At 39.1% G+C, this 20,985-nt stretch overlaps 1 protein-coding gene across 2 annotated transcripts in view; it reads left to right on the forward strand.

The window, feature by feature from the left end:
* The first annotated feature begins 4,178 nt into the window (after positions 1-4,178).
* Positions 4,179-20,985, forward strand: part of TTK (TTK protein kinase) — a 47,364-nt gene continuing 30,557 nt past the window's right edge. The window contains exons 1-5 of one of the 2 annotated variants that reach the window (XM_068937626.1): positions 4,179-4,720; positions 8,265-8,440; positions 14,755-14,899; positions 15,224-15,449; positions 18,842-18,948. In XM_068937626.1, the coding sequence (XP_068793727.1) occupies positions 14,755-14,899; positions 15,224-15,449; positions 18,842-18,948 (478 nt within the window). In that variant the 5' untranslated portion in view covers positions 4,179-4,720; positions 8,265-8,440. Of the gene's footprint in view, positions 4,721-8,264; positions 8,441-14,754; positions 14,900-15,223; positions 15,450-18,841; positions 18,949-20,650; positions 20,711-20,985 lie in introns of those variants that run through there. The other variant, XM_068937627.1, reaches the window with a different exon arrangement.

Below are 20,985 nucleotides of genomic sequence, written 5' to 3' on the forward strand. Positions count from 1 at the left end.
TGTGAATAACACTTCTTAGTCTTACATAGGTGTTGAAAACAAAACTCTCAGATCTTTTCAAGGTGTTCTGATGAAATGAACATGCACAGAAAAGCATCCAAAAATGAAAAGGCACTGACAGGATAAAAATGGTGTTTGGACTGTGTAGCAAATCATCATGGAGATATACAGGTAGCTTTGTCATTCCCTAGGATACTGAGTTAAAACTTAAAAAGTGAGCAGAGAGCTGAATTTAAGCCATTCAACTTTTAACTTAAAAATAAAATACAGATGATCCAGTGAGAAAGTGCATCCATGAAGGCAGAAGGCTAGTAAAAAATTAGGTTAGGGGATATTGCAGAAGATAGGATAATGAGAAACTGCATTGCTTGTGAAAGCAGGCAGCTGGTGAAGAATTCACCTTACCTGATTTTAGCTGCAAGTTAGGTATACCAACTACAACAGCTGCTGACGTTCTCTCAACAGTCAACAGAGAGGAAGAAAGATACCTCCAGAGGGTCATTTATCTAATCTGCAGACTGAAGGGAGGTAGGACAAGATACTCCCCTGTGCTGGCTGCAGAGGGAACTTGCATAACTAGCTTAGACCGGATATCTACCTTTCAGATAGCTCACATTAGGCGAAATTAACCCTACCCTTCTGGTTTTGATTTTCTAATAGTAGCCAAAAGTTTAATGCTGGCAGCTATTTCAAATATTAAAGAAACCTGCTTAACTACAATAATGAACAATCAGACATTGCATCATCACATGAGTAAAGCTGTGTCCCAAAGTTCTTTATTATAGCAAGGTAATTAACCCGATCTTCCACATGCGTCTCTCGGGTGCAACTGTCAGTTGTTTTTTGGCAAACAGCAGAGATTTATATACAGATTAAGCAACTCTTGTTCAATAGATTTTGAATATTTCTTGAGATCAGTTTAGTTAGCAAAGCAGAAAGAGAAGAAGAAAGAAAGGAAAAGGGTCAAGTGGGAGAACAAGAAATGAATACATTTACATAAAGGGTAAGAGGATTTAACAGAAATGATTCCTCCAGTAACTTAGGAAGCAGATGTTGTGATAGGAGAGAACAAATCTGAAAGAAATAAACTTTGTAAGATAAAAGACTGTCATATTCTAAGAGATAAAGAATGTTGATCATCTCTTAAACACTAAGGATGTCTCTCCAGAGACTTGTGGATTCCGAGTTCAAGGTGGAAAGGACCATTGGATTATCTAGCCTGATCTCTTCTTAACACAGCTCAGAAAATTTCACGTAGTAGCTCCACTACTGATCAGAGTAAGTTCTGCTTAAATATAAAATATTTTACTATAAATCTTCTTACTATAAATCTTCATTTCAAGATGTCAAAAGCTGAAATATATATACATTTCCTAGTCGGCTTCAGTGGTTAATCACCTTGATTTAAAAATCTGTGCCTCATAGGACTTTGCCTTGAGCTTTCTCAGTTGTTGACTCTTGTTGCTTCCCCACCTACACTAGAAAGACTTTTAATACTTGCTATTTGCTCCCTGTGAAAATACTCTAAAGTCGTACTCTAAAGTCCCTTAATGTTCATTTTGATAAAATTCACTAGTTTTTTATTTATAAATAAGGCATTTTTTCTAGTACTTACAAAACTACTGTGACTTCTCCAGATCCCTTTTTCCTCAATCCCCTTTTTAAATTGCATTGATCAAAATTTGATATATTTGATACATGCTCCAGAATCAATTCACTAGGGATATGAACAGACAAGAAATCACTTTTCTACTCCTACTTGGTAACTCCACAGTAATGCAGTAAACAATCACACCAAGCATTGCACTGGAACAACATGGAGAGTTATTCATCTACTGTGCTACCTATGCATTCTTTCTGAGTCAGTACTGTTTCCCAGAGAGCAGAAATATAGCCTATATTTATTTTGTCTGCTTGTAGGATTTTGTATTTGGTTGCAGTAAAACACAATGCATCCAATTTATTAATAGATTCAGATCATAATGCTTGTTGGTTCTACGCTCAGGATCTATCAACAGATCAATTTGCCATGAAACAGTGTGTAGCTGCTGATGCTGCAAAGCCTAGAACGGACACCAATATGGTGATACCAGGATTCTCAATCCATCTGTCCAGGTGCTCCCTCGCTGGTCCCTCCACAGGGACCACACCAGGCCCTCCTGATGGCAGGACCAGGCCTGACACTTGGGGTACAGTCAGAGCCATCAGTTTGGTTTATTTTTCTTCTCCAGCTGCAAAGATGAACATAGCGCTGCCTGACAGTTCATAAACTCCTGGATAGCACTGGTGACATTATTTGCACACCTTATCATCCCTTTTCACATTTCTTGTTTTTTTCACAGCCTTGTGCCTCCCTTTCTCCATCCCAGGCTCCTCTCAAATGAACAACCTATCCCTAACTCTTTTTTCCCCACTGGTCCCAGTTTTCCTAAATCTGTCCTCAAATTTGGTATTTCTGGTTCCACTACCTAAGCAATGGCAGCCTTATACAGTATTCTTGACATGGTGATGTAGCTGCTGCTGGCCTTAACAAGATTGTATGCCCCAAAAGGCCCTCTCTCCAAAACACTTCCTGCCAATTATTTGTGAGAAAATTTAGAAGCAGACAAATAAATGACAGGATTTAGTGCAGGATTCTGTTAAAACTTTTGGATTGGAAAACAAAATCAAAAGATGTACAAACCCCTGTGATACAAGCAGTCAAGCAAGAAACTGAAGATTATTTCCTAACTCCAGACACAAGGCATGCATCACATCTGTGAATGAATACACGCCATGGGACAACATGCACTGATATAAATAACTATTGTTCTCTCTTTCTCTTCTAAAAAATTTCACATAAAGTTCAAAGTAGTCAATAGAGACAAACAAGTACTATGTCATGCAAACACAACAACCAGGAGGAGTGGGAATATTAGACATCTGGTGATTATTTCTGCTGCTGAAGATCTTAGTACACAATTTTGCACGTACTCTTCTCAGAACAACTTATCAGTTGCTGACGTTACTCTACCATCTAGAATATTTGTGTGCTTCTTTTTGTGGACGGCTGTACGTTGTAGCAGTACACCAGCAGTCAGGAACAGTTCAGGCACTTTCAATACATGGAGTTCATAAAATCCTCTTTAGAGCTTTCTCTAAATGCACTTTTAACCAAATTGGTTACAATGAACGTCTGTCATTAGCTGTAGTCAATAAGCTACCATCTCTGTTCTTTTAGAACAGTGCTTCTGTCAGAGGCACTAAACCTTGAACACCAACTCAAAAGGACAGGTTGGTTGCTGTCAAATTTCCAAGTAGAAGAACTTTCTCCTATATCCATTTCAGAACACATGATAATGTGGTATAAAGTGTGGCATAAACATTTGGAAAATTGTTCATGATTCACTTGTGCCTGTGCCACACGTGGATTTGCAATACCATTGTCCAAAATTATGCAAAAATCTTACCACACAATTAAGCATTTAAACTAATGAAACAAGATTTCCTTGATGGCAACTCATCGCAGAGGACTACATTTTCTTTCCCTTTGTCATCCATCTCTTTCTTCATCTCCTCCTTGTTTGTGTGATTCACACGTCACTTTTCTCATTCAAATTAGAATAATCTTTAGATGGAAACTTCACCTGTTATATATCTTAAATTCCCTGCATGTTATGTCACAGACTTGTATATATGTTTATAAGTAAATAAAAGATGGTGCTAGCAACAATCCAAACACCATACATAATTTATACTGCAATGAGGAATAGTAAATGGAAGCTCCTTCATTTCTGCCACAGGCATTACAGTCTTTCTGCAAACCTTTTTCTCTTTGCCTAGTCATGCTGTTATGGCTAAATTAAGCTTCAAAAAAAAAAAAAAACCCTCAAGAAACTGCCTGAAGAGGAAAATATTGTCAGGTGTATTTTAAGTTTGTAATGTTTTGTTTCTGTGCTCTGAACTTTGTAACCACGAACTCCAACAGGACAGGTCATACTTCCCTCCCTCTCCTTGTGAGAATTAGAAATTAACAAGGATGGGAGCCACGCCAACGGGAGACGAGGAGGAACGAGCCGCTGCCTCGGCCGCCCCCAACCAGCGCTCGGGTAGAGGCTGCCCGCCCCAGAGAAGAGAAGCCTGAGGCAACCGCCGCGCGGGGAGAAACCCGTCACCTCCGCTGGGGGCCACGCCTTGTCACGTCACTCCAGCCGGACAACAAGGCGCCTTCTTCGCCTTGCGGCAGCAGCGCAAACAGCTCCCTCCTCTCAGCTCAAACCCCCGGCCGTTAAAGCAGCTAACAGCCCCCACGTCACGCGACACCGCCGCCCGCCACGCCCCCCCCCGCCAGCAGAGCGCGCCCGGCCTCCCAACGCGCCTGCGCAGAAGCCCCCCCTGCTGCGAGGTAGGGGCTAACAGGACAAGCCCTGGGCCTTGGCGCACCGCTCTCAGCGGCGCGAGCAGCCCCGCCCCGGCATCCGCGGGAGGACAAAGGCGGGAGAGGAGGGGAGGCACGACAGCTACGGCTTGCGCCGCGGCCGCTCGCCTCCAATAGGAAGGCGGGCTCCGCTTTTCCCCCCACCCCCCCCGCCCGGCCAATCAGCGCTCGCTTCCTCACCCGCCCCGCGAGCTGTTCCGGCCAATAGGAAACGGGCTCTTTGGGCGTCGGTGATATTCAAACGGAGAGCGGCGCGCGCCCTTGTCCGGCCGGAGCCTTTCCCTAGCCCTGACGCGGGCAGCGGTGAGTGCGGCCTCGCGTGACCGAGCTGGGCCGGGGGCCACGGGCCACTTCTCTCATGAGAAGCCGCGCCGGCGGCTTGAGGGCGACCTTGGCGTTGCGGCGGGGCTCGCGGGCCGCGTGAGGCGGTTGGCGCGCGGCGTCGCCCGGCTCGGCTCGGCTCCCGCCGGCCCCGCCCTCGGCTCGGGCCGGCGGGGGGTGGAGGGGGTCTGGCAGGGTGCTCGGCCACGTAGGGGTGATTTTGGCTGGATGTCAGAAAAGCGCAGGTGAATGCGGTGATGCCTGTAGCTGAGTGCTGCGATGTTCAGGAATTTGGTCCCAGGAGGAACCTAGGAGCGGTCGAAAGGCGTTATTTTAGGTTGTAGTAATTCACTGGTTGATGTTTTAATGTTCTCCAAGTAGAGCTATAAGAGATCTGGCATGTGCCTTTCCCTACCTCACTCGCCATCCTTTTTTTTCCCCCACCCCCCACTACCTTTCTCCCTCAGAGGTGATACACTTTTTATCTAGAACTGGTGAACGGTTTTGTGGGTTTATTTATTTGTTTTTATGTTTGGAATCTTCTGAAATCAAATGAAAAGCAAGTTCTGGATAACGCAACTGCCTGTGGACTTGACAAGTTCTAATTAGTCGAGGATTTCAGTCCAGTTTTCAAGTTACGTTCCACTAGGATGAAGAAACACACTTTCCCAAAAACAGGCATAAAGCAGGATTGCTCTTGATATCATGTAACCTGTTTCAGCAATAGAAAGGTCCAAGTGGGTGAAAAGGGGAAAAGGACAGAGGGCTCTTTGGAATGTGTACCTGTCCAGCTCTGGCTAGTGGAGATGTTACTGCTAGAGCTCTTCCTAAAATGATATTCTACATTAAAACTTTTCAATCATGTCTCTAGTATCACTGCTTGGCTATGTCTTTAAGCCTTCTGTACTTAAAATTCTGTCTCAGTGGTGTTGCATGCTGCTTTCACTGTGTTTATGCTACAGCATCTCATCTGTTTTTCTGCTCTTCACCGTTGCCTTGATTCATTTCCTTTTGTGTCTGTCTTGTCTTTTCTTTTTTTAAGTTAAAACTAAAATTCCTATTTTTCCCATTTTTTATTATGCTTAATGATGCTGTCATAATTTTCTGATGTTAGTTATTTTTTGTTTCTGTATAAGCAAACCCTAAATTGGATTTTAGGACTTAAAAAAAGTAAGTAAATTCTAAGCCTGGTTTCAAAAGAGGTTTTAGAACCATCAAGTTTCTATATGTTTGGGGAAAATAATGCCTGGGCAAAGGAGAGAGACTTCTACTACAGGCTGTACTGTGGAACAAGTTGGAAGTGAGTTACCTAGCCTGTGTGGTAGGAGCTAGGCAGTTAATTATTATGTAACCTGTTAGCCTTGTAGTCAGGGTGTCACACAGGACGTAAGGGAGCTGAATTTGTGACAACTGGAGTGCTTATGCCACTGATCCGAATTCAAGTTTGGTAATTCTGCTTATGGAACAACTTAGACTGACACTTTCTAGACACTGCGTTTTTATAATACCTATCCAAAGTAACAAAAGAGTTAAGTTGTTTCATATTTCTGCCACTGCAATCTGCTTTTCAAACGTTAACCTAAGAATTTGCTTCTTTTAGCAAGCAGATCTGCTGCTTTCAAGACTTCTCTTAAGTGTAGAAAAAACTTCAGAAGTTTTAAGTTGCTATCTATCTGTTCTTTCAAATTGGTAATAAAAATTAGATTTTGCTGTGACTTCTGCAGAGCGTGAACTGATAACTAGGTAAATGACGGACAGTGCCATGTGTCTCTGAAGATAACCATGTGTTATTTCGTGCTTTTGTTCTTACTTGGCTTGAACCAAGATGGCAAGGTCTTGAGAGCAGGAACTTTTATACACAGACGAATGTCTGTAATAGCTGCTAACATTCAATACTACAATATGTTTAAGCAATGTTGCTATGTTGAAGTTCAAGGCTACAGTCAGTTTTCCTGTCTTATTTATGTGGGATCTTTATGCATAGAGGAAGAAAAGGACTCCTTAAATATGGGGGAAGAAGGGAAAAGTGCCAGAAAATATACGTATGGGTAAAGTTCCTGAGGGAGAGGGATAAGTGGCGTTGTATCCTTTCTGCACAGAGTAGAGCACCTGATTTAAAGTCCATAAGATATAGTCTCTTGGTATTAGCAGACATTTTAATTGGACCACAAAGATAGCTAGAAATATGTGTAAGGTAACAGTTATACACACAGTAGTCTGGGGATATAAGGAAAATATAGGTATAGGAAACACAGATATCTCTTATTAAGCTGACTGAAGAGGAAAACAATACAGGCAATCTTTTAAGCATTTACTGGAAGTTTTTGCCGCCCTCTGCAACTGTTGGTTTATTTGGATAAACAGGTATAGGTCAGTATTTCAGTAGATTACTGGGTACACCTTTATGCTCAGTAATTGAAACATATTTTTAGACTTTCTCAAGGTTTATATTTGAGGAAAAACTATATCCAACTCTATAATATGATATTGTTACAGGTATTGTGAAATTAAATGAATAGAAGCAGAATAATAGGGCAAATTCAGTGTTTCAAGGCTGGATGCTGTTTCTCTTTAGCATCAACAAATACTGCTTTGTGCATTACAGATGAAATCTTGTGGCCAACCCATGCTGCCACCTCACCTGTTTACAACATACCCTGCCCTTTCAATCTCTGTCCCGTTGCTTCTAACTTATTGGGTCTGTATCAGGGGTGGAAGCTACTTGACTACTACACCTATTTAGAATTAGTTCTATATCTTCCTGATTTGCATGCATGGTCTCCCTGTGCCTTGCTTCCCTGTCCCTAACCCTCTTTCCTGTACGGTTTTTCTAGCTCTCAGCCCTGATGCACTTAGTTCAGTTTTTATTGAGTATACATTTATAACATTATTTTACTGGTTTAGATCTTCACCGTCTTATTGAATTTTGAACACTTTACACAGTAGAGAAATTCATGGCAAATGCTTTCTTGAAAAGTAATCATGCTGCAGGTTATGTCAAAATGAGACGGAATACTTGCTTAAGGTTGAACTCAGGCATGAGTAGAAAAATTAGTTACAAATCATGAAAATACATAGATTATTATGCTCTTAGCATATTTTTCATCAATAAATCTGTAAACAAATATGGTATCTTATAACTGGATATTTTCCTGTGTATTTTCAGGATATGTCAGCCTCTGTGGCTTTGAAGTGATTTTAAGCACTATTTGCTGGAGCACTTGTGCATTTTTTTTTCTTGCTCTCTCTTTTTTTCAGTGGTCTGAGACCTAAGTCATAAAGAATGGATGTTGGATACAGAGACCTTTGTTCTTGGTCATAACCAGCAGACACATTTGGAAGTGCTTGCCCTTATTCCAGAAGTAGTTTTTAGTGCCTTTTTTGGTGCTGTTTAGTTATTAATTTGGAATAATTTTGTTGGTATATTTTAATGAAAACTTCTGAGATGATATGAAGATGAGCGAGGTTTAGGAGGCACTCTTATGTATACTTCTCAATGTCTAACCATTTCATTTTTAATATGCAGGAACTTTTTAGGATGGAGAACTATGTTTCTTGCCTTTGCTGGATTTCTGGGAACATCTGAAACAACTGGACCCTCATCTTTGCTAGCTTTTTGGCAAGACGTATCCGTTCCTCAGAGGTTTTCTGCATATAATACGCATTGAACCTTGAACAGTTTAGAAGCTGCGCACTGGAAATGTAAGTCTGACACCTGTTGATAAGAAATAAGATCAAATTTATTCAGGAAATTTTTGATTTTTTTTGCATTATGTTTGGCAACCTATCACTGGAAAAAGAATAATTACCCCTTTACATTGATGAGGAAAACAAAGAAGCTGTGTGTGGAGAAAAAAAAAAAATTCCATCTGGGAATTGTTACCAAATACTGTTGTGATGAGAGGTCATGGTATTACTAAACATGAGGTACATTTATTTTGATGTTCTTAGTCTGTCGGTGCAGAGAAGCTAACTTTATCCTTATATAGATCTGTAGCTAGAGGGAATGGATACTGCTCAAATTCAGATCTTTAAGGATATTCCCACGCATAAAAATAGGTCTAGAGTATCTGAGTTTATGCCCCTCTTTATTGTATTTATCAAAGGCAAAACTGAAATAGGTACCAAAATTTGCCTTAGGAAGAGGTCAATATTTTTATCCACATGAGGTAAATAACTATCATCTTTGGAAAGGCACGTGAATTATCAGAACGGTCTTTGCTGTGGCAGTCACCTTTGTAATTTTTAGTAAAATGATCTTCTGAAAATGGGTTGGCTTACAGAGCCAGTCTCAGGGTAGCCTATGGTAATTCTTCTCTATGCACTTGGGGGAGGAATAGGTATAAATCTTGGGGGATGCTTGCTTCTATTTTTCATAGGCACCTGAAAATAACTTTTTTGTAGAGAAGGAAGAAACTATTTTCAGAACTTCTCTTTTATCTTTTTTGCAAAAATATTATAAAATTGATGTTTTGAACAATTCTTTGTCTGGTGAAATGTTAAAGTGTTAAGAGCTGTTGACAGTGATAACATAGATGGTGTTTTTGCCAGACTGCGTTTTGGGTTATACAGAGAGAAACAAAGTTTTGAACCTACTAAAAATACATATATATCCATATAGACTAAAGTGGACTTCATATGCTTAGTGGGCCATTCCTAATACAGGAAGGAGGTGAAATATGTTTATTTCTGCTATATAATCAATCTTGTGTAAGTATGACAATCTGCTGGGTTATGGTCTCTGCTGTATGCTGTATGTCCAGGTTTTTGCTTGGTGATAGCTAAGTCTGCCGCTTTCAAGAAAGTGCAAACTTACTTTGGACAGTGCTCTACAAATTAGTGGAGAGAGTTGGTGAAAGTGACAGGTTATTTTTATACAGTGGAATTAGATGTGGATGAACTTTCTTTATCTTTTTCAGTTACCTCACTATCAATAATTGATCTAAAATTGATCTCATCTCCATGGGCCTTCAAGTAACTTTTCACTGACTTGTTATATCTGAATACAAAAAGATCAGAGACCGACTTTCCACTGTCTAAAAACAGAGTTAGTCTGCCTTTGAACTCATTTAATCTGTCCACAGTAAGGTAGCTTCCCATTTCTGGGCCCAGGTTCACAATAACCCGCAAGTCAAATCTCTTGGATATGCATTTATATCACTACTATTTTTAATAGGCTTTTGAGGAATTAAAATGATCCTGTTCATTAGATGTTTGGAACAGATTGATTAACCTGGGAAAAGTTGTCACCTATATGGTTCATAAAAATGGAAGAGATTTTTGTTGCAAACAGAGAAATCATAGAAATCTTCAGTTTATCTTCAATTCATTTTAGCATATTTGCTCTGCTTAGCATATTTGCTCTGCTCAGCTTACCTAGATTCTTATGTCTCAGCTCTATCCAGGTATTATATTTCTGTTGATAATAAACTGATGTGGCATTGAGGATGTGGCATATTATTTCTTAAAAGATCTTTAAGGCATCCATATCCTTTTACAATACAAAGAAATAGGTGTCGCTTGGCTTTGGCAGTACCCCCTTGAACAAATGAACATGTGAATTTTTTTTTTTTCCCCGTTTGCTCATTGTGAAAGCTAGTGCCACTTGTTCTGGTAAGGAGATTAGGCTAACGTGTGCTAAATTTTTAGGTGGAGTAATATAATCCAGGGTAATGGAATCAGCTATGGTTGGTCTTTGTGAATAAAGTGTATGCAGAACGCTTCCATTTTGAGATATTTCACAGAACGGCCAAGGTTGGAAGAGATCTCTGGAGATCTAGTGCAACCCCCCTGCTCAAGCAGGGTCCTCTAGAGCACATTGCCCAGGATTGTGTCCAGGCGTGTTTTGAATGTCTCCAGAGAAGGAGACTCCACAACCTCTCTGGGCAACCTGTTCCAGTGCTTTGTCACCCTCGCAGCAAAGTAGTTTTTCCTCATGTTTGGATGGAGCTTCCTGTGTTTCAGTTTGTGCCTGTTGCTTCTTGTCCTGTTGCTGGGCACCACAGGGAAGAGTCTGGCCTTATCCTCTCAGCACCCTCGCTTCAGATACTTGTTAGACATTGATGAGATCGCCTCTCAGTCTTCTCTTCTCTAGGCTAAACAGGCCCTGCTCTCTCAGCCTTTCCTCATAGGAGAGGTGCTCCAGTCTCCTCCTCATCTCTGTAGCCCTCTGTTGGACTCTCTCCAGTAGTGCTAGGTCTCTCTTGTACTGGGGAGCCCAGAATTGGACCCAGTACTCCAGATGTGGCCTCCCCAGGGCTGAGGAGAGGGGAGGATCACCTCTCTCAACCTGCTGGCAACACTCTTCCCAGTGCACCCCAGGAGACCATTGGCCTTCTTGGCCACAAAGACACATTGCTGGCTCGTGCTTACCTTAACTTGTCCCGCCTTGTGATTTGCCTTTAGCAATTTGTGGAGGAATAAAGACTCTGAAGCAGAAGAGAAGATTAATTTTATGTAGGAAATAAAACTGTGAGGACCTTTTTTTTTTTGCCTTTTCTCCTGAAGTTGGAGTTTGGAGAGCTCCTGTCATCTTTTCTAGTTTCAGTCTTTGACTGCTTGCTGTATATACTGAGCATATGCCGCCTGTTAAAGCAGTAGCGAAATCAGCTGGAGAGAAGGGACTGATGGCGTAAGCTTATGTTAAATGGAGAAGATGCAGAAATTGGTTTGGTTTTGGTGTACATATCTCACTATGTAACAGGAAGTAACTAAATCCCTGTAATAGCCTATCAGATTTGCATATACAGTAAGGGACATGGATATTTACATTAAAGGTTTTCAGAATTTCAGTCGATTGTGATGGGAAGAGGGTGTAAGCTGAGAAGGCAGCTGAAGCTTGAAATTACCAAATAAGAGGAAAAAAAGCTAGACTTCTCAAAAGTGCATGCCTCTACTGCATCTGTTATTTGTTTAGCACATCTGTGTATTCTTCCACTGGTTCTGCAGGGGGGAAAAAAACTCTGTAAATTTTCTTTAACTCCCCAATAGCAATTTTATTTCAACAGTGGATTTCAGTATTTGTTAATTGGTGGAGCCCTTAAAAGTTTTCTAATGAAGTGTGGATAATTGTTTTCCGTATATTTTAATTTGCTGTGTCTTTGCTATTGTATGCTGATCTGAAAGTCAGTAGACCCACATGGTCAACAGATTAGTCAGAGTACCAGTGCACTACATATATTGATTCAGACTTGAGAGTAAAGGGCTTGCATGACACTTCTGAGCTTTACTTAGCCATGTTATCAGCTGCAAACCTAGATTTAAGTTACCAATTTAAAAAATAGTTACAAACACCTATATATAGTAATTGGTTGCCAAGCTGCTGTTATAAAGGGGGGGGGGGGGGGAGAAAGCATACTCTTCCGGAATATCATGTTCTGTGAAATTCAGCCTTGTACATTAACTTTGTGTTTTTACATTTTCCCCTATGATCTTTCTCTTCTTTCGGTGCTCTATAATAAACCTGCATGCGTAATTTGGTTTTCAAATTTAATTGCAGGGGTCTGATTTAATTTGGCAGATTTGGTCTGATTTAATTTGGCAGATTTAATTGCAGTGGTTTAATTTGCTAGGTCTTTTATGTCAAATGTAGGCGTACAGAGGCAGATTCTTTGATTCCTTCTATCCTATATGTGATTTCATATGTATATTAAAAATTTTCCTGGGCAATGTGCTCTAGAGGACCCTACTTGAGTAGGGAGGTCGGACTAGATGATCTCCGGAGATGCCTTCCAACCTCAACCATTCTGTGATTTTGAAAACTTGCATGTTTACTTTCCAGATACAATGGAAACCATATGTAGTTGTGCCCTTATTTTCCTCCTCTACTAATGCCAGAGGAGTATTATCCACATGATTATCTTAGCTGCAGTAAAAATGATGTTTTGTAATAGTTATTTTTAAACTTTTTTTAACAGCGCAAAGTGAATATGTGTAGAAAACATTGAAAACTAAAACAATGAAAAGAGACCCGCTGGGTTAAGTTTAATTTCCTTCCAACACTTCCATAAATCCCATTGATAAACTTGCCAAGCTACTTTTATTGATTAGATCTTTCCACAGCAGAAAAGGAGACCAATGTTAATATGATTTTTATACATAAAAAATATTATTATTTGTACGTCATATGAAAAGGTTACTCTCTGAAGTTCTTTGTGTATACTTTAGTGTTTCTCTATATGCTGGTGTTTTGAAAACCTTAGGAGGTGGATATTTTCTGTTTGGAGAAGATGCACTTAGTAGATGAGTTGATCAAATCTGGAGTTTCAGTTATAGCTATGGTAAACAACTTGTACTGAAATTATATAAAGATGCTGTTTATGTAGCACATCTCTTAGCTGAGTACATTTTTTATTTTGTTAGTAAACTGCCACCTACACCAGTGACCCTATCACATCCTTTGCAAAAGTAATAAGGTTTATTCTTTGGAAATATACACAAGATCTGACCCTTCTTGAAGAGACTTTAGAAAGGTGAAACATGCTTAAGTTTGTCCTTGTAAGGTTCTCAGTAGTTTACTGTGAATGTTTAACATTTATACTGTTACTTTTATAGGCCTTGAATTACCCCAGTTATGTGGGAATGATTCTTAGTAGTTGACCACACAAATTTGCTTTAGGATTCTTCCGGCTCCTACACAGATTGTGAGACCTTGTGCAGATTATTTCCTCTTCAGTGTTTCATCTGTGAACTTTCTTCTGAGTAGTGTTTCCTGACTAACCTTCACCACCAAATCTTGGTTTTGATGTTGGATTGTATTCCCTGATAAAACAGGTATTCCAACTAGGAATTAACACAAAAGTTGCATAATATTTATTATGGCAATGTAGTATAGTTATTTGTTACACTTTCCTTTCTGATTCACCTATGTTCAGTGGTTTGTCTTTATTTGCGTAATAAAGACCAAATTCTTTCGGATAGAGATCTAGGCTGTAAAATTTTGCAACAGCAAAGCTTAATGAGAGCTATAGCAAGGAAGTCTTTCAAAATGTTTAATTTACACTGAAAATGGTATAAATAAATGTACCGTGTATTTTAATTAAGTGCTACTTTAAAGAAGGATAATATTAAAATCAAGGCAAATCCTAGATGAATAAACTGAAAAATTTCAGGGTACAATTCTCTGTTCAACTATGCATATAATGTGTTAATATCGGGCCCATACACGGGAAAAGTAATCCTAAAAATCATCTTTTACTGTTGTGAATTTTTAGTTCTGTTGTAACTTACCTGTGATGAGAATGGAGAAGTGAATTTGTTGCTAAAACTTGAAGTTTGCACTATCAAATTTTCTTTCGATACCTAAAATCTTTAAGATGGTGGTGGGGGGGAGAGCCTGGACATCTCAGGTAGTCTGACCCACCTTTACTAGGTATCACCAAGTGAAAAGGTCTCTCCTTTCTGCCTTTCCTTTTTCTCCATATGGTGAGGCAGTTGAGGAAGCAGGAGAAAACAAAACACAAAACCACAACAATATAGCACATCCTCCTTTTTTATTTTCCACAGAGGATTAGCTTTCTGTTGGTGTTTGACCCTGAGCCAGGTAACCGCGAGGTCTGGTAAATACCCGTTCCATTGCTGGTTGGTTCAAGAGAAGTGGCAGGAATGTAAGGCTAGGACTATGTCTTTTTGTTAGCTATCCAAATCAATTTAGAATGTGGTTTGAGAGCTGTTCAGGCAACGTCTGCCCCCTCTGTATACTTTGTTGAAACACTGGATATATGTTATTGGAAAGGGCTGTTACACAGCATGGATTACCATTTGAGCAGATCAGTTCAGTGCACCAATTCCTTTTGCTGCTCAAAGTTGGCTTCTGCTATGAAGTTTATTTGTATAACTAAGCTGACAAAGTCTTACTAGAATATTTGTTATATAATTTGGTTTAGTCTCAACCAATCTGCAAAATATACATGGGAAAGTGTTTTCCATGTGCTGCCAACTAGAGGTAATTCCAGTTAAGGATCCACTACAATGGAGTTCTTCAGTAACTTTACTAGTTTTTAACCTTGTATCTGCAGATGGAGGAGGAGGATCTAAGTGAAAGAGGATTGCCACAAATTGCTTCAATCATGAGTAGAGTTAGAGACTTGAAAAACAAGTACAAAAATGAAGACAATGTCACAGATGAACTTAATTATACTAAAATATCAGCTGACACAACAGGTAAGTATTTTCTCTGTTGACAGTGACAGTATTTTCTCTGACAACAGTATCTCTGTTGTCACTTCTGTAACTGATCTTAACCTAGACTAAGAATAGAACAACTGTTAACTGAAAGGGTTTAAAGTGTTTCAATATTATCCTTTTAGCATTTCTTTAGTATTAATCACCTTAAAATAAATTTCATCTCTCCTAGTTTTTTTTAAATAACTTTTTGTTTCCCCAGTCTATTGAATCTTTGTAGGTGAAAGTTCACAAAAAGTGTTTTATGGTGCTTTTCATGTTTGTTGCAGTTTTAATCAAACCGTTTTGTTATTTTTCTGTTAGATAACTCTGGAACTGTTAATCACATAATAATGACAACAAACAATCCAGAAGATTGGCTGAGTTTCTTGCTTAGGCTAGAGAAAAAGGGTATTCCTCAGATGGATGTTGCACTACTGAATAGACTCATTGGTCGTTACAGTCAAGCGGTAACTGCATTACCTGCAGAAAAGCATAGTCAAGATGAGAGCTATGCTCGCATCCTTGTGCGATTTGCTGAGTTGAAAGCGTAAGTATGCATTGTCATTTTTCAGTATAAGAAGTCTGACTTCTGAATTTTGATGATGGTAAAGACAGTTATTTTTCATTAGTGGCTTCCACAACATAAATGAATGTTTTACCTGGTCATGTTGTTTTCATGTAGCATCTCTGAAATTCTGAACAGGTTTAGCTAGTCAACCTACCTATTGCTTTTGCAGTACTTACATTCCTCTTATATATGAAAAAAACGTGATTGTTCAGAACCTTTTGATTTAGATGTGTTAACATACATTTTTACCTGGATTGTATGTGTCAGGCACATGGGAAGCGGTATGAGATGTTGTTTTTCCCCCTTACTTCAGCTTTATACATCAGCTCAAAAGAAGCTGCAGATAGTAGCATCAGTGAAATCTGATAAAGCTTTAATTTTGGGGAAATTCTAAACTGTGTTTTAACACAGTACATTGCAAGTTATGATTATTTCCCCTGGGGACTTCTATAACTGACTCGCCGTAGCTGTAAGGTACACAACCTGCTATTGTCCAGTCCGTTTAGCCAAACTCCAGTGATCTAAACTTCCTTATCTAGTCTGCTTTCTCTCTTGGTGAATGAACTGCGTTAAATAGCTGCCTTAGGACGGGAAGAGCATCTAGGAACATCATTCTAGACTTTCGTGACTTAGGAAATTAGTTCTAACTGTAAGCTTTTATTGCTTTATCCACATTTGAACACCAGTGTTTCCTTTCTCATATTTACTGGGGCAGGATTCTAATTTGATTTTTTGGTGAGGAGTTCTTTTGTCACTCAAAATACTGTGACAGCACATGGGTTGATGAAGAGCTGCTTTTAAGCATCATAGCAGTTCTTCACAGTCAAAGAAGTGAGCAGGTGGTCTCCCCATGAGTATGGCTAGACTTTTCCTTTCTGTATTCTGCTGTGTGACCTTTTGGCAGGTGGCTTGATCTAGCAATATTGGTATGATCTGCTGCTTTGCCTGTTCTGTCAGCTCAGTGGATCTTTCTGCATCATCATTTACTTCTACTGTATGTCTTCAGTAATCTCTTGAATCTACTGTTGGGAAATGAGCAGGTGTGAGTAATACTCTGTTGTGAATCCTTAGCATCTTGAAGAAAGATGTTATTGTGTAAATGCTGAGCTAAAACATATCTTCCAGAAAGATCTCCTGTCTTTATCTAAAGATACTGAGAGATGGTGTTCTTGTTAAATGGCTAGTTAGTTTTCATCTGAACAGAGATTGTGTAACAGAGGCTTTCAGCTCATGCTTTTCAATCCAAAACTGAAACTCTTTGGCGTTTGGAACTTCTTTACCAAAACGGTGCTTGGATGCTTACTATCAAGCCACATCTGTGTTCTTTTTGAACTAAACGGAACTTTTACCTTACACCATGAGAGATTATTTTTTTTACTACCTTAATCATTTTACAACTCTTGGATCTCTTTGCACTTGATTTTTTTTTTTTAATACGATTTAAAAAATATGGATGCCAGAACTGCATGACATATTCTGTGTATGGTATAGCAAAAGACCATAATTGAAGGTTCTGTCACTAGCCTATTAATAGTAGAATGCATGAATATTGTTAACCATTTTAGTTGCAATGTCTCATTGGGGTGATGTGTTTAGTTGCTTGACCACTACAGGTTTTAGAGACCTTTTCGGAAGTAGTCTGTACCTTTCTTTGTTTCATTTATTAAAATGCACGGCCTTTAGCTATACTAAAACATCTTCTGCTTTGGTAACCAGTGTTCCTATAGAGTGCACCTAGCTCACTGGGTAATTCAGATCTGTTCTTTTCATTTTCTACTTGGTATCTGTTAATCAACAAATGCCATCAGTTATGTTTCCTGATGACAACTCTTTAAAGACAACAGCCCTCCCGCTGCTTAAAAAAAATGTACCCACTAAAATATGGCACAGCGTCAATCCCAATGGAATTTTCCTAGAAATGTCTCCCTAAATTGTGGTTCTCCATTTGAAAACTGCTTTTGGAGATTAACTAACTCTTACTCTGATTTGTTATAAGCTAGTGCTTTCTCAATCAGAATGGGATGCAATGTTATTTCTATGAAATTACATTCATAAGTTACACTTATGAACAAAACATGTAATGTCATCAGCATATGAAACTCATTTTGTTTAAAATCTGATCAATCAAAAGCAGTGTCACTGGTCTATTATTTCTGGAGATTGACATTAAGATATTGGAGTGTTTGAGTCTCTTGTTCTTAATGTTCACTCATTGCTAGCAATCTTGTTGGCTTCTGAGATCTCCACAGCATTTCAGATTTTTCTCTGTTCCTGACTGTCAGCTAGTCTAATATCTGTTCTTTGCTCAGTTTTAGTTTCTGTTAAAGAAAATATTCCCACCTATCTCATGGCTTACTAGGGTCCTTTGATTTTTCAGCTACTGCAAGTGAGTAGCACTTTGATCCACAGATGTTCCGACTGTAGTGCCTTTGGTGGGGGAAAACGCTCTATAGCAGTGCTCCATTTGCTGTTCTTTCAAATCTTGCACATAACAGGAAGAGCAAGTCATGGCTTCACAAACTTCTGAAACAAGCAACGACAGTAATTTGAGATTTTAGTGTCTATTAACATCAGCACTGGGTTCTTTTCGTCCATTCTTGGCACTTAGCGTGTCTTACCCTGGTCCATTTTCCAGACAATCTGACTGCCAAAACCTTTTAGCCTATTGTGATTGTGATGGTGCTTGAGAAACCCTTGAATGTACCCTGAAAAATGCTCAGGTGATTTTATGCTAACAGATGCATCTGTTAGCAAAACAGAGCTAACTGCATCTGTGAATGGGTCATCCATATTGCAAATTAACCATGCTTGGCCAGCCTTCACCTAACTCTTCTGGCTGCTGCACAGTGCCACCAAGTGTGTAGCATAGTGCCTGTTGCTCATATTAGGTCTTGCTGTGCTAATTGCTCTCCCTCTCTCCTTCTCTCTCTTTTCCCTCTTTTACAGAAACATTTTGATTTTTACGAGTGATAAAGTGAATTTCATGCATTAGAGCTTTATTAGTCTGACTTTGCTTGTGCAAAAGTTATTCTGTCCCTGTCCTATTGCTCTGGGTTATCAAAAGGTTGAGTGCATTAAACTTAACTGTACTCTAGTAATACACCTGAAGTGCTAATGATACTTTTCTCAGTATAATTAAACCTTTCACTACAGAATTCTATGGAAAGAGTCAGTTTGATATCTTTCGGTTATTAGCTTTTTAAGACACTTTGCTTATTTGTACTTTGCTAATGGTTCTAAGGAGGAGAAAAACTTCTTGTGGGCTACAGATGAATTACTTTTCCAGAATTATCTGATGCTATCACTAAGTACATGGAACTTGATCCTTGTTAGTCAGGCTTTTCATTCTGTAACTATTACTCTCTTTACAGTCTTCAGGATCCAGAGGAGGCACGTGACCAGTTTCATTTGGCCAGACTAAATTGCAAGAAGTTTGCTTTTGTGCATGTGGCTTTTGCACAGTTTGAGCTATCACAAGGTGTGTAGAAAAACACGTTTTGTGGGTGGTGGTCTGTGTTTTAGTGTGGGGGTGTGTGGTGTTTTTTTTGATGCTACTCTGTCATATGTTTTTCAAGGAGCTGTGATAGGTATTAAATGAGAAAACGAAACATTTGGGTTTTCTTCTTTTATGATTAAATTTTAAAGCCAACATGTGCTTTCATTGTTAATTAAAATATACACGTGATTCTTAGTAGCTTTTCCCCCTCTTTAGAAATAATATTAAAGCAAGGTGAATATTGGCAGTGATTTCTGTCTTTTAAATGTAGTAGACCTTCCACTGGTAGGTATGGGTGAGATTCTTGGTGGGGTGAAAAATGATGCTCAGGTTTGGGTGGTAATCTCCCTTTAGGTATGTGTATCTTGCTTGTGAAGGAAGAAATTGTTTGGCTATTGCTAAACTGCTATGGAATATGACCCAGCAGCACAGCTGGTAATCTGAGATATACCTTCATATTTGTGTTTTCAAGGTTTCTTAAGGATAACCTAGTTTCGTTTAAAAGGAAGGTCATGAAAAATAATTGCTCTCAATTCTGGCTCCTTCCAAAAAAGCAAATGAAGATTATTGGTTTACTTTTTATTAAACCAAAATGCACAGAACTGTAAATAGGGAATTTAGGCCAATTAACCCCTCCCCCCCCCCTTGCCACTAATCAGGATGTTAAATAGCTGACAACTGAATTTTAACTGATTCTTCTGTTCCCTGGTCAATTGCTGAATAGTCATAAGATGAATGATATCTTCTATTTCTTCATAGTTTGGAGTGTAATTACTTTCTTGACAATATTATGGATGCCATGTTCCAGTCACCTGGAAAAAGAAAGCGAAAAACTTAATTTTGTCAGTATTCAAAATAGAATAGTATTCTTTGTATAGTGCCATGGTACAGTGTTTTAGGCAAGCCATTCTGATATGACAGTGATCCCATGTGTTTGTTAAAAAAAACCTTTCGCCTTCTTTAAGGTGTGTCTGAACTGTCCTTGCTAGGGGAAGCTTCACTGTGGCAAAATTTTTCCAAATTAATTTATCCTATGTATCTCAAGAAATCTTGATGTTTCAGATTATTTCAGGATTTATGCCGTGTTGGTTTCCAGATGGCTATTGAAATTATGCTCTAATTAACCTGAAACAATAGGTCCTCAATACTTTAAGCCACTAGTCCATGGAGTTTCTTTTGTCTTATTATGCAACTTATTTCCTCTTATGTGAAGGGGACATGACTCTAGTGCTTGGTACAAGGGATGTGCTACCTACCCATGAGCTGGTGTTTGTGGGTGTCTCTTTTAATCTTTCTTCCATGAGCGATTTGAGCAACGCGTCATCTGTGTCGGCCTGTTATTGTCTTTTTCCCTTTAACAGCTTTTTCCCCTGGAAAGAAAAGCATGTTCCATTAGAATTGTCTTCTTCCCTGAAAGAAGCAGCCTTGGTGGATACATTTTGAGCTGTCTCTAAGCATTATTATTATTATAGCTCACCATACAAGTATACTGCCTAGTATGAGGAATTCTCTTGAAAATTAACTGCATTGGACAGTTTTATCTCCTTTAATAATCTATTCTATGCTCTGACTTCTGAATGCATCTTAGTTCCTTTTTATGCTTATCTTTCTTGTTTGTAGACAGGACAACTACCTGTGAAAATAGATTTACAGTCCAATGCTTTTTTTTATTCTATTGTATTTTAGAATACAGTTTAGATGATCAGAGTGTGTCCCATGAAGCAGAGACATTTTATTAAAATCAGTAAGTAAATATTCAAAGTTTTATAGCTTTTTCAGTTATCCTGACTAGTAAGTCCATTTGCAAGGGAGCAGGAAAAGCTGTGGAAATCTCCCTCAAGAATACGTACCACATAACATAATTTATGGAGGAAGGATACAGAAAGCAACTGTTTCAGAGGATGTGGAGGAGAGAACAAAAATCTGCATGTCTGACTTGAAATTTCAGAACAATTTTTCTGTTTTAAATTTAGTCAGTTACCTGACCAGGGCTTGTTCTAAGGCCAGGTTGTTGTGCTG

Source organism: Struthio camelus, chromosome 3 (genome assembly GCF_040807025.1).
Source record: "Struthio camelus isolate bStrCam1 chromosome 3, bStrCam1.hap1, whole genome shotgun sequence".
NCBI lineage: Eukaryota > Metazoa > Chordata > Aves > Struthioniformes > Struthionidae > Struthio > Struthio camelus.